At 50.4% G+C, this 16,243-nt stretch overlaps 1 protein-coding gene across 1 annotated transcript; it reads right to left on the reverse strand.

Moving 5' to 3' along the window:
- Positions 1-3,074: 3,074 nt before the first annotated feature.
- On the reverse strand, positions 3,075-3,860 carry Olig1 (oligodendrocyte transcription factor 1). Its single transcript, XM_052159262.1, has one exon. The coding sequence runs from the start codon at positions 3,858-3,860 to the stop codon at positions 3,075-3,077; it is 786 nt and encodes a 261-aa protein (XP_052015222.1).
- Between the last annotated feature and the right edge of the window lie 12,383 nt (positions 3,861-16,243).

The following is a 16,243-nucleotide window of genomic DNA, read 5'->3' on the forward strand; positions in this document are numbered from 1 at the left end:
TAAAGATTTTGATAGCATCCTGCACTGTTTGTTGTTAACTGTTTATGATGATGATGATGATGATGATGATGATGATGATGATGATGTCAATTTGATACAAGTTAGCATCATTTGAGAAAAGAGAACCTTAATTGAGAAATGCTCTCTCAAGACTGGTCTGTGAACAAAACCATACATTTTCTTGATTAAAGATTGATGGGGGATGATCACCATCACTGTGGGTGGGGCCTGGATAGCATAAGAAATGAGGCTGCAAGTGGAGGGGGGAAGTTAGTAAGTAGCCTTCCTCTGTGGCCTCTGCTTTGGTTCCTACGGAGTTCTTGCCCTGACTTCCCTCGGTGATGGAGTGTGACCTGAGAGTCCTAAGATGAATAAACCCTTTCCTCCCCACGTTGCTTTTGGTCATGGTGTTTCATCACAAAAATAGAAGCCACAAAGGTGTCACCCCAAACCAACATCGTATCCTTGTTGAAGTCACTCATGATCTTTGGCAATGCAAGGCTTTACTTTTCTGTTTGAAATCATACAATACTGTGAGTTTTCCAATAAGGCATGGGGGCTTGTCCTATTTACAACAGGAAGAGGAGATGAGGTAGTGCTTATAGCCATGACTGTTTCTGCTCTGTAAGCTCGCTCTTAGAGGTGACCCTCAAATGACAGTGGAAACTCAGTGCCGGAAGTGGAACTGGAAAAGGTGTTCCTCATCTAGCAGCTGGTCCTGTGCTTTTTTCAGGTTGAATAGCTGGTTGTTTTCTCTTCGGGGCCCCTCATCAGGTTGTGAGGTAAGAAAAACAAACAAAAAACAAACAACAACCTAGCAAAAACAAAAGCAACAACAACAAAAATTCCTAAAATTTAAATCAATCCCCAGTGGCAGAATCAGGAGGTGAGCCCCAGGGCCCCTTGTGTTCCTGGTATTCAGAGCTACTCTCTCTCTCTTTTGTGAGTCTGGGTTCCCTCAGGACAAGAACTGCCAGCAGAGGCAGCAGCAGTTCTGTGGTCCCAGCCCCTTCTCCCGGTGTTCTCAAAGCAAATGTTCTCTGCTCTCAATGCTGCTCCAGGCAAGCTTGGGCATTTAGCCTCAAACCACTTAATCTCGGTTTCCTGGAACTTCCCTCAGCTAAGGGAGAGAGGGACAGGGGAAGGGGCAGAGCGGCAGGGAAGGGGGCATTTAAACGGAGCTTGCATGTTAACAAATCAACATCCCAATTTTAAAATTTTCTTTCTTCTCTTGAGGAAGAGACTCATGGATCCCAGGCTAGCCTTGAATTTAAGGATAACCTCCTGCCAGGTGTACACCTCCAATCTTGATTTATAGCACCCCCAAATTCTTAAAATCAACTCGATGGACCCCGAAGTTTTCCTCAGTTGGAATCAAATTACATCCAGTGTTTTATTGTGTCATGGAGACAATTCTACTTAAAAATAACCAACTTCCTGCAGATGGAAGGGGGCCTCATATATGTTTATGATTCTGTTTACTACACAACAGAAAAATATATTTCCAAAGAAAATGTTGAAATAAAGTATAATAATGTATGGCTTAATTCATCTGGGAATATCTCTGGGAAGAAGATATGTTTAAAGGAGCCCCTATCTCCTGAGTTTCAAACCCCAGGCTCTTGAATTTTTCCTCGCCCGCCCCTCTGAACAGCTCAGCCAGCCCTTCCCATGTCCAACTGATGCCTGAATTTGAACCACAGTCGCCTCTCCACTGGATTATCTCACAAGAATCCAAATTTTAAAATGTGGATACCAAGTCATTGTGACTTCACTCTCATGTCATGACTCTAGCAGGGCGCAAGGACATTTTTATTTAACAAACAGATGAAAAACGTAAACATGCGACTGTTGACCTTTTATTTTTGTGGTTTCTGTACAGTTCAGGGGGGACAGAGTTAGACGTCAAATAAAATGCCAGTTAAATTCGGCTGTCGACAACCTAAAACTTCCAACATTTAAAAAAAAAAATCAAAGCAAGCTGGTGAAGATTCTGCAGTAATCTTGGGTAATTTCCTAACGCTAATCACAAACCAAGACGCGGCACCTACTCGTGCACGCGTCCACGGAGTTCTTCAGTGGTTAACGACCAGCCCGCGAAGCGCCAGCACCTTCCCGCCTACAGCGCAGCTGGGTTTGTCCAGCCACGGGCGGTTTGGGATCCTCGCCCACCTCTGCTTACTTCGATGAGATCATTAATTAATAAGCCTGCACTACGACGTGCCTTGCTACCTATTTTAGTAAGTCCGAACACCGACGTGGTTGGAATTTTGTTTTCAAGCAAGCTCAAATGTTGGTTAAGCTACCTTTAGGGAAGCGGAGACTATGTAGATTTTCAGGTTTTAAGAAATGTAAACTGCAACAAAACACCTGGGCGTGCGAGCCTGAAAAGAGAACTGTGAAGCCATACGAACTTCTCCACTCCGCACACTCAACGACCGAGGCGCTGTCACCGTGCGCACTCGCACGGCATCCCGGAAAACTCTGGGCTTTCCAGAGCGGCCCATCTGCCACACCCTTGATTTTGTACCAGTGGCCTGGGCTTTCTAGACCTCCTAGATGCGCCTGGGCTTGGCTGGAGGGAGCAAGGGAGCGCTCAGGCCCTGGACAAGGAAAGGACGCCCCCTCTTAGGCCAGGGAGCTAGCGGATGCCAGGACACCAAGTTCAGGGACTGCCTTTCGCTGCACCCAGGGCAACCCCATTGTACAGCACCGCCGCCTACCATCCTCCCGGACCCTGCGATGCTCACGCATACAAGAAGAGACCGCGGGGGTGGGGGGGTGTCACCCCCGCCACTGGGTGAGCTATAGTGGGGATGCGATGACTTCTGGCTCTAAACAGGCTAGATGCGTCTAGAATCCCAAGCAACTGCGTCCGCTCCTTGGAACACCCGCTTGGGTCACTTTAATTGCCAAGGAGTGGGGGCGGGGAAGAAGGCGCCCTACAGTCTGCCGTCTGGGCGAGAGAAGTCTGGAAATGTCCTCCTTTCTGGGGCCAGTTCTCCCTAGATCCAGGACGGGAGGGCGCGGGAAGATTGGCTGAGGTCGCGCCCCGCCCCGGGCCCAGCCAGCCCTCACTTGGAGAACTGAGCCTGCACGGCTGCCAAGCCCAGGCCGGCGGGAACCAGATGCGGGAACTTGCACACCGCACACGAGCAGAGACCGGGGCTGCCCGCGCCACCAGCAGGGAGAGCGAACTGGCCGCACGGTGGCTCGTCGAGAGCTAGAGACAGGTACTTGGTGGGGCGCAGCGTTTCTGGGGGCCCCATGGCGCCGGGTGTCAGCAGCACAGAGCCCGGAGCGGCGGCCAGCAGAGGCAGGCCGGCAAGAAGCAGGCGCGGGGCGGCGGGTCCCGCACCGTCGCCGAGAGCGCGGCGCAGCTCCTGCAGCGAGCTGCCCAGCAGGAGGATGTAGTTGCGGGCGAGCAGCAGCGTGGCGATCTTGGAGAGCTTGCGGCCCGGCGCGCCCTGGCAGTGCGCCGCCGAGTAGGGCAGGATAACTTCGCGCAGCGCGTCCATGGCCAAGTTCAGGTCCTGCATGCGCTTCCGCTCGCGGCTGTTGATCTTGCGCCGCAGCTGCTGCTGCTGCTGCTCCTCTTTGGCGTCGGCTCGGGTGGCCCCGGACTCCGGCGCTGGTCCCCGCGGCTCAGCGAGCGGAGCTTCGGGCTTCTCGCGCGCAGGCTTGGGGAGAAAGGACGCGGTGGTGGTGGAGGAGGAGGAGGAGGATGAGGAGATGGGTGGCTGCCTGTAACCCACCAGCTCGTACAGTGAGGCCCCGAGCTGCACGTCTCCAGGGCGCTGTGGCCGCAACATGGTCGCGGGAGCCGCGTTCACACGCGCCTGGGAAACCGCATAGTACATCTGGGGCGGGGGCTGTGGGGCGACCGGGGGCGCCCTCCACTAACACCCGGGGGGTGGGCCAGTCGGCAGATCGCCCTCCCCGCGGACCTGCGCGCGGGCGGATGACAGAGCGAGGCGCCTGACACCTTTAAACCCGGCTTGGGAACCTGCGAGGACCGCGGTTGGTGGGGTGCAGCCAATGGAGGAGCGAGCTTGGCCACAGGCGAGTGTTCATTGGCCGCCTGCGCAGAGGTACAGCCAGAGTTGCCAGAGACGGTTATCGCGGGGCGCCTGCGCGGGTGCCACAGTACCCTCCCCCGAAGGGAAAGGGAGGGAGCTTTAGTGAACAACAGCACCGTTCCTTCTGAGTTCTAGTTCAGCTGCTCAGGCTAAAATGTTTTTTGCCTCTCCATCTCTGCAGCTCTATTCCCATCCCTTTTTAATTTATACTTGTCTTTGTAAAATGTGATCAGCCAGTAATCCCATCACTGGCAACTGCAGCAGCAGGAAGGAGAGCAGGCCAATCTGGGTTACAAAGTTAAGAGGCTGTCTGCTATAAAAATGCAGTCAAATATTCATAACACGAAAGTACCATCCGTGAGTGCGCAGTTCCGTCGTTAAAAAGCCTGACTTCACGCGATTTTGCAACGGATGACCAGGACTCGTTTGCTTTTGCAAACCGTAAACCATTAAGCCAGCAAAGACAGCAACTCTAACTCTTGGTAGCTATTAAAAAGAAAAACTTCTCTGCCTGCCTTCATTCTCCGTTGCTGGGATAAACACCGGAACCAAAAGTAACTAGAAGAGAAAGGGTTCCCTTGGCAATCACAGCTCCTCACTAAGGGAAGTCAGCTCAGAACTCCAGCAGGCACAGAGGCAAGAAGCAAGAGCGAGCCGCCCACCAAGGGAAGCTAGTCCAGGTTTCCTACTCCAGGCTCCTAGCTGGTTACCTTTCTTATACAGCACAGACTCACGTGCCTGGACCCGTGCCAGCTCACAGCGCTCTGGGCCCTGCCCCATCAAAGAGATGCCCGCCAGGCCGATCAGATGAAATCAGTGTTCTCATTTGAGGTTCCCTCTTCCCAGGTATGTCCAGTTGACAACCAAAATGTCACTTCTCCGCCTTGGTCACCATTATCCTGGGGTGTGTCTGCATGATTTTGTTTTCTCGGGGAAGTCCACATAAGCAGCAGCACAAAACATTTGTCTTTTAGTGGATGGTTCGTTTTGGTGACTTAGTATATGTCCAGGCTTCATGCATGTCAGATATAGCATGCATCTCAGTTCTTCTCCTCCTGTACCCGAGGTTGGGCCCCACTCCTTATTTATTAAAAGATAACTTTAAACTTAAGATCCTCCTGTCTCCACCTCCCAGATGCTGGGAATACAAGCACCCACCGTGCCCAGCTGATGCGCTGGTGTGGATCTGAAGTCAGGGTTTTGTGCACGCCAGGCAAGCACTCTACCAACAGAGCCTCGCAGTCCCAGCCTGAATTCTTCCTGCTGAAAAAGTCAAATAGCACTCTGTACTTCCCAGTGATGTCTTCCACTTCCTGTAACCAACGCCCTTATCTGTGCTCACAGAGGTTCAACCTCACGGGCTATTAGGACAATGTTCCTACGAATATTGAATATGGTACACTCTGATTTTACATTTTAAGTACGAAACTTCCCAGCGGGCTCAGAGAACAAAATGTGTACCTACCTGACAGGGGCACTAGGGTGGTTACTCTCTGCCACTTTCACCCCAGCTCTCTGATCCAAAGGTCTACAGGGATGGAGGAGTCTTTAGGGTTACAATCATCTCTTCCTTCCTCCAAAGGGATTCGAGCTCTTTTTATCAGTGACTGACTCTTCCTTAAGCAAAGCCCCACTCTGGCCTCTGATCAGAAAGAAGATAACACCATACATTCCCAGTCATGGAGGGCAACACCAAATGTTTCTCTTCGAGTTCAGCAGGATTCCTAGTGAAAGCTAGCATTCCTGCACACTAGGGGCCATACACCTGCAGCTTGTCAGAGTCATGAAATGTCCCCAGGAAGAGTGGTTTGGTATCTATACATCTACTGTCCAATACGGTAGCGACAGGTGGTTATGTCAGTGTGAATTAATTAATAAGATGGGGGTCGGAATAAAATGCATCTCTAGGTGTTACACTCATTGCTTCAGGTGCACAACAGTGCTAGTTGTTACTTGCAGAACAGCACCTCTGGATACTCCTCCCATGGCTGAAGGTTCAGCTCTAGCGTGTAACAGAAGATGCCCTTCTTCTCCCTTGATGCTTTTTGTCGAAGACAAAAGCATCCACCAGAAGATCTGCTGTGTGCTATGGGCACACTCCGTGTGCTTGCTGACTTCAACACGGCCATGTTTTTTCACCAACACTCATGCCCTGGGCCCACCTGGGTCTCTGCATCCTACCTGCCAACGTGTAACATCCTGTGTGGCTGCAGGCTCTTTGCCTGGGACACTTCCCAGTTGCCCTCTGTCAGCGTGCTTGACTGACCACCGACAGTGTCGCTCCAGCCTGGATCAACTTATGTGTGGATATTGTGTTGTCCAGGCAGGATGGTTTCCAGAGCAGGGAGTCACCTCTACATCCCTCTGAAGCCCAGCACCATGCTTTTGTGCCTCCTGTGTGTCCAAGAGATGTATGTGAAGGTGGGTTTGAAATCACCACTAGCTCACAATACTAAGCTCCCTGCTGAAATGCTTGAAGGCGCTCATTCAAGGGTGTGGGCAGGTTTACAGAGGGAAGCACACTGGCCATAGGAGCCCGCTTGGGGAAAGAGGAGGTGGCTAGAAGAAGAAGCCGAGTTAAAAAACAAAATCATGCCAGGCAGGAAGCAAAGTGACACTGAAGAAATAGAGAATTCAATACTTCACTAATCATGTCACCCTTAAGCGGAGCTGTCTGAAATGTTTTCACGGAGACCTGCATTTGGCTCTCCCGGGACCCTGGTAGCTGGGCATTTTTGATCCCCATCAAACATGAGAAAGCTGAGCTTCTCAGGGAGTGCCAGACAGGAGTGTGTCAGACAGGAAAGGCAAAGCTTCTCTGTCATACATGGCTCCTCAGAAGCCCTCTTCCTGGACCAAGCTTCCAGGAGGCCCAGGAGATTGCTGAAGGGACAGGGTTGCACACTGGGTAAAAGACCAAGTGCCCAGCCAAAGTCTAGCCAGGACCTACAAGGTTATGGCTTCAAGCTATGATCAAAGAACGGGGACACCACCTCCAGAAATCCCACACCAGCTTGGCAGCCCCTTCCCAGCCCATTCCCTCTGGACCCCATAGTCCAAAGTACTAGATGGGGGCAAGCTTTGGAGACCTCTCCCTCTGGCTCTCTTCTCTGCCCACTCCCTAGGCAGTGAAATAGGGAGGCAGAACCCAGTCTTGAGTCATGGTGGCCCAGCCTGTCCCCTCTAAGTTTCCCAACCACAGCAGGGGCACCAGGAATCCTGCCTCCAGGAGACACTTTCACTGTGGGTATCCTGAGGGTGTTTTTAACCTTGGCTTCACTTCATCAGCCCCTTCTTGGAGAAACAAGCCCCCTACCCCACCCCCACTGAGGATAATGGCAGTCAGCCTGCATTTAGGTATTCCATTGGAGAGCCCCAGAAGAGTTCCGGGTGGCCGTACGGTCCCAACATGGGCACAGGATTTGGCATTCTTTGGAGCTGGTGACTTGGATGGCCCCTTGTGCTGGGCCCAGAGCGCCAACAGCATGCAAAGTGTGACAGCTGGCAAAGGCCAGTGCGGCATTGTGGCCACTGGCAGGGCCCCATGCAGTCTGTCTCAAGGGGAGGCAGCTGCTGTGGCCGCCCACATTCAGGACATGCTTGGGGAGCAAGTTGCACCAGCCCTAACAACGCTCTTGTCTTCACCCAAATGGGCGCACTCTCTCTCCCCCCTCTCCCGACCGTGTGTGTGTGTGTGTGTGTGTGTGTGTGTGTGTGTGTCTGTCTGTCTGTCTCTGTCTCTCTCTTCTGTGTGTGCTGTGTGTGTCTCTGTCTCTCCTCTGTGTGTGAGTCTGTCTCTGTGTGTATCTCTGTCTCTCCTCTTTGTGTCTGTTTCTCTCTGTCTCTGTCTCTGTGTATCCCTGTCTCTCTCCTCTGTCTCTCCTTTGTGTGTGCATCTGTCTCTCTCTGTCTCAGTCTGTATATCTCTCTCTGTCTCTCCCCTTTGTCTCTCCTCTTTCTGTGTGTGTCTGTCTCTGTCTCTCCTCCTCCTCCCTCCCTCCCTCCCTTCCCCCCTCTGTCTCTCTGTCTCTCTCCTCTGTCTCTCCTTTGTGTGTGCATCTGTCTCTCTCTGTCTCAGTCTGTGTATCTCTCTCTGTCTCTCCCCTTTGTCTCTCCTCTTTCTGTGTGTGTCTGTCTCTGTCTCTCCTCCTCCTCCCTCCCTCCCTCCCTTCCCTCCTCTGTCTCTCTGTCTCTCTCTCTCTGTCTCTCTGTCTCTCTGTCTGTCTGTCTGTCTCTCTCTCTCTGTGTGTATGGGTGTGGGTGTGTGTGTCTGGGTGTGGGTGTGTATATGTGGTCACATTCGTGAAGATTCCAGGCATAGAACTGTGAGGCTCAGGCTTCTTTTTCCTTACATAGATGCTTATGTTCTTCTGACTACCTTGGCATTGGGCTAAGAGGGCGGAACCTTTGAAATGGCAGGTGATGGGCGACATGAGGACCGTAGTTCTGAGCAGGAGGACAGGCTGTGACACTGAAGCCTAATATGGCTCGAAGCCTTCTGTTTTCCCTTCAGACATGTTCCTCTCACAAGCAGCCAGCTAAGTGTTCAGAGGCTGTCTGTGCTAAAATGTGCTATTTAAACTGGCGGGAGTTACGGCAGTGGCGGGCTGATGGAGCTTGTTTTCCAGAGCACGAAGAAGGAAAACCTTCTTTGAGAAGTTGCAGTTCACACTATGGGTGTGAGAAGTGGCAGCCACACCCCACGTCTGGTCCCCTGTTGCCTCTGGGTTTAACCTGCCTGGGATACAGGGGGCAGGGACATGCCAGGGAGAGCAGCTTCCTGCTGGATTTCTCTTTTCAGGGAGAGGGAAGTAATGATAAAGAGAAAAAAAAAAGATACCCGTTGCTATTTCTTCCTGGCTGGAGAGAAACACTCTGTGAATCACCTCATCAGAGTTTAAATCCCTCTTAGAAATAATTCTATTTGAATAAAGGTTCCATCTAGAACAATTCAAAGACCACGGGTGAAGTCCATTTTCAAAAAGTTGGTGCAGTTAATCAAGTGTAATGTCTGGTGCCTGCCCTCGATGTTTGGAAATCTAAATAGTTACCTCCATTGTGCAGCGCACAGGGAGGGACATGGTATTCTCTTTGGTGATAATAACCTTGAAGCTCATCAAATGTAGGTATATTTTATGAAGATTATAAAGTTTATCCTATTTTAAGCGTGTTCATGTGTGTACATGCAAGTAATCGTGTAGAGGCCAAAGGTTAGTGGCATTCCTCTGTCACTCTCTAGTTTTTGAGATTGTCTCTCACTGAACCTGGTTCTCATTGGTTGCCTAGTGAGCTCTGGGGATCCACCTGTCTCCCCATCCATTTGTCTTTCCTGCTGCGGACTGGGGTTTCACATGTGTGCTGCTATGTCTGGGTTTCCCTGAGTGCTGGAGACCCACCCGTGGGCCCTCATGCCGCACAGCACACAGTGACCTCAGAGGCATCTCCCCAGCTGTTACTTTATTTTGCATAGTGCCATTGGCCCTCGATTTTAATAAAGTTTACTACTTCAAATGATTTCTGAATCCAGAAAGAATCGTATGACATATTTTGGAAAAGTGGAGAAAAATAAATGAAGGGGCATCTGTGTGTTTGGGGGCGTTCCCTAGACTAACAAAAGCTCCATTCAGCTATTGGTGACATAATTCAAGCAGATGGGCCCAGGCCCTCCCCCATTTTATTTTTTTCAAATTCAGAGTGACCTAGCAGAAGTAGAGGCTCTTTGCTCCTGTGAAAACAGTGAAAGTGTCCTTGTTCGTGTGGGCTGTGTAAGCACACCACTGTTCACCACTGTTCATGTCTCTCTCTAGCCAACAGCTATTCCAAATGATTCATGAAGGTGAAACATCATTTTTCTTTTAATGATGGTGGGGGATGGTTTCTGCCACCTCAAAAGCAGGACAGTGGGATACTGGGCAGAGAACCTGGATGTAACTAAAAGATATGCTAAAAGGTAAATGTGTGGGAATCATGGCATGTGAGGCTCTGTATATGTTAGCACAGGCACACACACACACACACACACACACACACACACACACACACACCTTTAATCTTAAGCAATTGAATGGTTTAGAGCAGAGCAAAAATATTTTCTGAGCTTCTCTGAAAATTAGTAACCAAAGCCAAATGTTCCAAAGGCTTACACTGAGACAACGAAAAGATACAATTTGCTTGGAAGGCTGTGGCTAATTTATAACACAATGTCCAATGTCATGGTTAGTTTTGTTGCAAAAATTTGGCAGCTTAACCCAGAGTCTCGGGCAGCCTGAAAAGATGCGAGCCTGATTCTGGCTGCAGCATCTCCCACTTGCTAGATGTTCCAAATGGTTCAAACAAGCTCTTTCATAGAGACGCGGGGCCAAGTGTGCTCAAAGGAATGAGGAGAAACAAAGGTGGTGTGAAGTCACTTCCCTGCACTGGGTCCAGCCATCCGGTTCCACTCTTTCCCCATTGAACAGGCAGAATGCAGCAGGAAGAGGGGGGATCAAGGGAACAAACAGGCCGATGTGTTGGGGAGAGAATGGAGAGGGGCGGGGCATTGGGCTGCCAAACCTTCATTCTAGGTTTTCAGACAGGACTGAATGAAGAATTATAGAAACCCAAAAGGTAATCAAATATGGGTCACTGAAGCGCCGAGGCCAAGTTGCTAAGACACCTGCAGAGACAGAAGGTTCTGGAAGTCAGTGTGGGCCCCCAGAGTGGCTTAGGCAAGACACCCTGCCTGGGGACAGAAGGGGACTGTTCACATGCTCACCTGTTGTGTGCTGTTGGCGCCTGGTTCTTCCCCCCATCCTCTCCCCCCACCCCCACCGCCCTGCCTGTCAGAGCCAGAGCTGGACCTGACTCCAGATTAGACCACCAGCGGGAGCAGGAGGGGGGCTGTCAAAGGCTTCCCAGAGTGCAGTTGAGGTGACCAAACCTCCGCCTGCTCCTGCACATGGGGCTCTGACCTGGAAACATTAACCCAGAAGCTGTAGACGTTGGATAGATTTGCAGACCTGTTCAGCTGTAATATCCTGAGAAGTTTCTGCTCAAAGGCTCAGCCCATTCTTACAGAGTGGAGTCCTCAGCCCCGAGCTGGAGACCAAAGCTGTCGATACATTCTTCTCTATGAAATAGGGCTACTAGTATTTATGTCCTAGAGATAGGATAAGGGCTGGGAAAAATGTAAATAGCATGTCCTGTCTAGAGCCTGGCACACAGAGACTGTTCAGTCAAATGACCCTTAGATGCCAGACAGAAACCACAGAAAGACATTTCATTTATTGTTTTACTTCAGACAACTGTAGTATCCCAGGTTAACTTGCTTTAAGAGCATGTTTGCTCTGTGGCAAGCATTTGGGCTGGCTTAGGAACACTGGTCTCATTAAACCAAACTGGCAACAGTGTGCAAAGAAAAGTGCGTGGCTGCCTGCTCAATATGAGCCCAAACTGTGGCAGAGAGCGCAAAGAGGACTCTGAGATGGCCCCTGGCTTCGATGCCCGGGTCCCTCACTTACTAACTGTGCAATAAGAGACTCAGTGAGCCTGTGCTAAGGAGGACGAACTTGAACTTGTCTGTCTGTAGGATCTTGGTGAAGATGGAGTGAACTGATGATGTCCACAAGGCGTGCAGGACAAAGAGGGTAGCATTTCCTGTTGCTATCATTCCGTGAACCACTGCGACCGACGGGTTCATTGCGACCTTGCATTATGTGTTGAAATCCTATCCCCAGAACCTCAGAATGTGTCAGAAAGTGGCCCCCACAGGTTCACTGCAGATGAGATTAGCTGGGATGAGTTCACTGGGGCAGATCACATAATCTGTGTGACTGGTATGCTTATGAAAAGGGGGAAACTGGACACACAGATTCACACATTCATTCTTTCTCTCTCTCTCTCTCTCTCTCTCTCTCTCTCTCTCTCTCTCTCTCTCACACACACACACACACACACACACACACACACACACTTAGAAAATGCCTTATACATATGAAGATAAAAGCAAAGGTTCAACAAGCTAAGATACAGTGACAATCTCCAGCAAACCTCCAGAAGTTAGGGTAGAGGCAGGAGACAGATTTCCCTCACAGCCCCCTAGAAGCCAATCCTGCCACCAGCTTGATCTTAGACTTCCGTTCCCCTCCCCAGATAGTGAGATGGTAGATTTCTACTAGGAATGCCCAGCCTGCTGCCTCTGGACAGCATGCCCAAGAATAGGTATAAACATTGCACAGCATAAAACTGTAAACTTACTAAGACACTGAGATACTTTCTGGGTTTTTTTTTCACTCAATGGCATGGTTCTTGAGTGGGAACTTTGTACGTGGAGCCATAACATAATGTCCAAAAGTTGGACACATCTGGAAGACACCCAGTGGCACATTGACTTAGCAGCCAGGGCTAACTCGTACAAATTCTGAGCTGGCTCCTACATCAGGCAGCGACTGGTTGGGCAGACTCTGTGGTCAGAGTCTTGATGCTCAAATCCATCTCTGCTTAGCGTACACAGCTCTGCCATCTAAAGGTTTGTGAACTTGGATGGGCTAGGTAGCCTCTCTGTGCCCAAGTCAATCCATGTGTACAGCAGAGTTCACAATTATGCTTAAATATACTTAAGAACCTTTGAAAGGGTTGGCTGGGTAGAAGCCAACATCCATGCTGAGCTGCTGCTGCTGCTGCTGCTGCTGCTGCTGCTGCTGCTGCTGCTGCTGCTACTGCTGATCTGGGGACCAGTTTTGAGGCACTGAGGTTTTAGCACACCAGTTACAGTAGCTGGAGTCTCTTGTTCTGTGATCAGGTCAGAGGTCAGGAGGGGAGGGGACAGGCCATTATGGTTGGAAATGGGATGGAAGGAAGACAAGGAGGTTGTCAGAAGGGATGGGTAAATATGAGTAATTCCACGACCCTGGACAGGAGGACCTAGATTATTTCTGCCATCTTTTGTTCTCAACGGCAGTTCATAGAAAGACTGAGGCTAGGGACATAGCCTTCCTCTGGTCCGTCAATCAGGCAAAACGTGTTTTCAGAAATGTTGTAAGCATAAGTTGCCCAACAGGGCCTTGCGGATGCGAGTCGAGTTCTTGTGAGATGGCTTTAAGGCCCGGGGTTTGCAGTGGGCAGAGGATGCTCTGCCTGGGCCATGCGCACATCTCACCAGCTGTGATGGGGATGGGCTGTCCCTGCAGATGAATGGCCCATTTATTGTTTTACAAACCACTTTCTCATCTCTTATCTCACTAGAACCTTCCACGACCTCTATGCGGTTGGAAAGCTAAGGCCCAGAGAGCCTTAGGGGCCCAGCCCAGTCAGTACCTCTCTGGGGCAGTGCTTGGGGTGAGACAGGAGTTGTTCTTAATACTGTTGATACTCTGCCTTTCTTGATGCCCGCATGTGTGTGTGTATGGGCAGGACTGGAAGCCTGCAACTCTCTTATCTGGAAAAAAGCCCACTCCTTCCTTCCACGTTTGTGGAATGATGAGTCCCATGGACAGAGCTTTCCTGCTAGGTTGGAAACTGGGCTAGCCTAATGGCACAGGAATGCCAGAATATTCTAGACTTTCTTGAGTGGGTGTGGCTTTCTGTCAGGCACTCCCTGGCCATGGGGTGGGGCGGTAAGGAGGGCAGCTGTGGTGACTACCATTGCTTCCCACACTGCTCCGAGTCTGAGGTCGGGACAATTTCACGCTCTTCTGTCCCCTATTATGACCTCCGGGAGCATAGCAGCTGCTGAACCCCAGAGGGGGAGACAGGAAGTATTATATTGTTGTTAGTAACACTCGAGACGGGAATAACGCCATGATGAACTCAATCTATTCTTCTTGATTTTAACGGTGAACCCATTAGAATTATACTGAGTGCTCGGGACACATTTTTAAAATTTGCTTCTATCAAGACTTGCTTGTATGACGAGACCCTTGCCAAGAGAGCCGGGCTTGTGTCCCTCAACCAAAGGGAAGGGCTGTGGTGGCTATCATTCTGCAGGTCAGTCCTTCTGGTGCACTGCGCCTATTAGACATTTGGATTAGCCTGGCTGGAAACCTCACTTCCAGGGAAGATAGGACACATCCATCCATGCCCCTGCCTCCCCCTCTCCCTCCCCCACTTCGGTTCTCTGATGGTCCCAGCCAGCTGGGCCACTATCACTAATATCACCTGGACGCCTCTGTCCCAGACCCTGATAGCTCTGAGCTGGGATTCCCCTGGAAGGCCCTCCAGGGTATAGTCTATCATTGTCATTTTTCTTCCTCCTTCTGCTCAGAGCCTCCTGTAGTCATGTTGTCTCCAGGTAAACTCCTGGATCTGCTAAAGGTCCTCACTGTTAAAGGTCCGCACATGCACTATTAGGCAATCCCCAATCTCCAGTGTAACATAGTCACTCATCACAACCCAGGCTGCTCCAAAACTGGTCCACCTGACCTTGTCCCCTAAAAGCTCATGCACTGGGACCCTTCCAAGGGCCTCTGCTGAGGATATTTGGAGAAGAGAACTTTGGGAAGCAACTGGGATTGAATGGGGTTCTGGGGCTGTTCCCAGTGTTGGGATTCATGGCTCAGGAAGACAGACCTGAGCTACTCTGCCTGCTCTGTCTGGTGGTGGTGGTGAGATATCATCTTCCATGTTAGATGCACCGAGAGGGCTCCTGCCAGATGTGCATCATGTGCTTCTGGACTTCTCAGTCTTCATGAGCCCCCGAACTTTTTTCTAATAGTCCTGGTCTTGGGTGTTCTGATTGTCTTAGTCAGGGTTTCTATTCCTGCACAAACATCATGACCAAGAAGCAAATTGGGGAGGAAAGGGTTTATTCAGCTTACACTTCTACACTGCTGTTCATCACTAAAGGAAGTCAGTACTGGAATTCACACAGGGCAGGAACTTGGAGGTAGGAGCTGATGCAGAGGCCACGGAGGGATGTTATTTACTGGCTTGCTTCCCCTGGCTTGCTCAGCCTGCTTTCTTACAGAACCCAGGACTACCAGCCCAGGGATGGCACCACCCACCATGGGCCTTCCCCCTTGATCACTAATTGAGAAAATGCCCCACAGCTGGATCTCATGGAGGCATTTCCTCAAGGTAGGCTCCTTTCTCTGTGATAACTCCAGCCTGTGTCAAGTTGACACAAAAACAGCCACTACACTGGCACAGATAGAAAATAAATGATATTCTCTACTTCACAGAATACACCCACCACAGACAACTTAGAGCATGCCCAGGAAACTTATGATCTACCTTCTTCTACTTGAGTTCAGAGCTTTCTCATAAGAGCCTTTTAGGTGAATGGACCAGTCTTTATATTATTATGTTAATAATAGGTGCCAACTAGCCCAGAGAAAAGGAGGTATCCTGGGCTAAACAGCATCCTTTTTTTAAAAGATTGATTTATTATTATATGTAAGTACACTGTGGCTGTCTTCCAGCTCCAGAAGAGGGTATCAGATCTCATTACAGATGGTTGTGAACCACCATGTGGTTGCTGGGATTTGAACTCAGGACCTTTGCAAGAGCAGCCAGTGCTCTTAACAGTTGAGCCTTCTCTCCAGCCCTGATATGCCCACTGCACGCACAGGCTCTCCTTACGCCTATGGTGTCCTTCAGTGCCATTTTTCTTGGCCTTGCATCTGTCTACCACCTGTTGTTAGGCAAGGTGCTCTTATTAGTCGGCCCTCACCTGTTAGTAGGCAGCATGACCTTGGAGATGGAGCTGGGTGTGTCTCCAGTAATCTCAGTCTCTTCCTCTTCCTAACTCGCTGTGAGAAGACTGAGGGTTGCAGTGTGAACAGGCTGAGTGAGCTACTCCTGGGCAGCCTCCGAGCACGCGTTCTTGCTGCTCTGTCCCTGTATCAGGATGCTATAGACATTACAGTTATCCTAGGTTCAGGCCACCCTGATGGCTGCCCATCTGGGAGCTACTCTGTGCTAAGTGGGGGAGGCTGTGTGTTGGGACGTTAATTGATTTTCCTGATGGTGGCCCAAGAGTCAAATCCTGATGGTCCCAGTTTCTCTGTCCCATGCCCTGAGCTGACTCTATAGAGACTCCTCCAGGAGCAAGGAGTGTGTCTATCAAGATCTTGTCTTTTTCTAATGTGTGTGCCATTCAGGACAGAGCCAGCCAGGAGGGGAAAGCGATGGGATGGACACAGACCACGTTTCAGCTCTAAGTTCCGTGATGATGTGTAGCTGAGCTT

Source organism: Apodemus sylvaticus, chromosome 15 (assembly GCF_947179515.1).
Source record: "Apodemus sylvaticus chromosome 15, mApoSyl1.1, whole genome shotgun sequence".
NCBI classification, from domain to species: Eukaryota; Metazoa; Chordata; class Mammalia; order Rodentia; family Muridae; genus Apodemus; species Apodemus sylvaticus.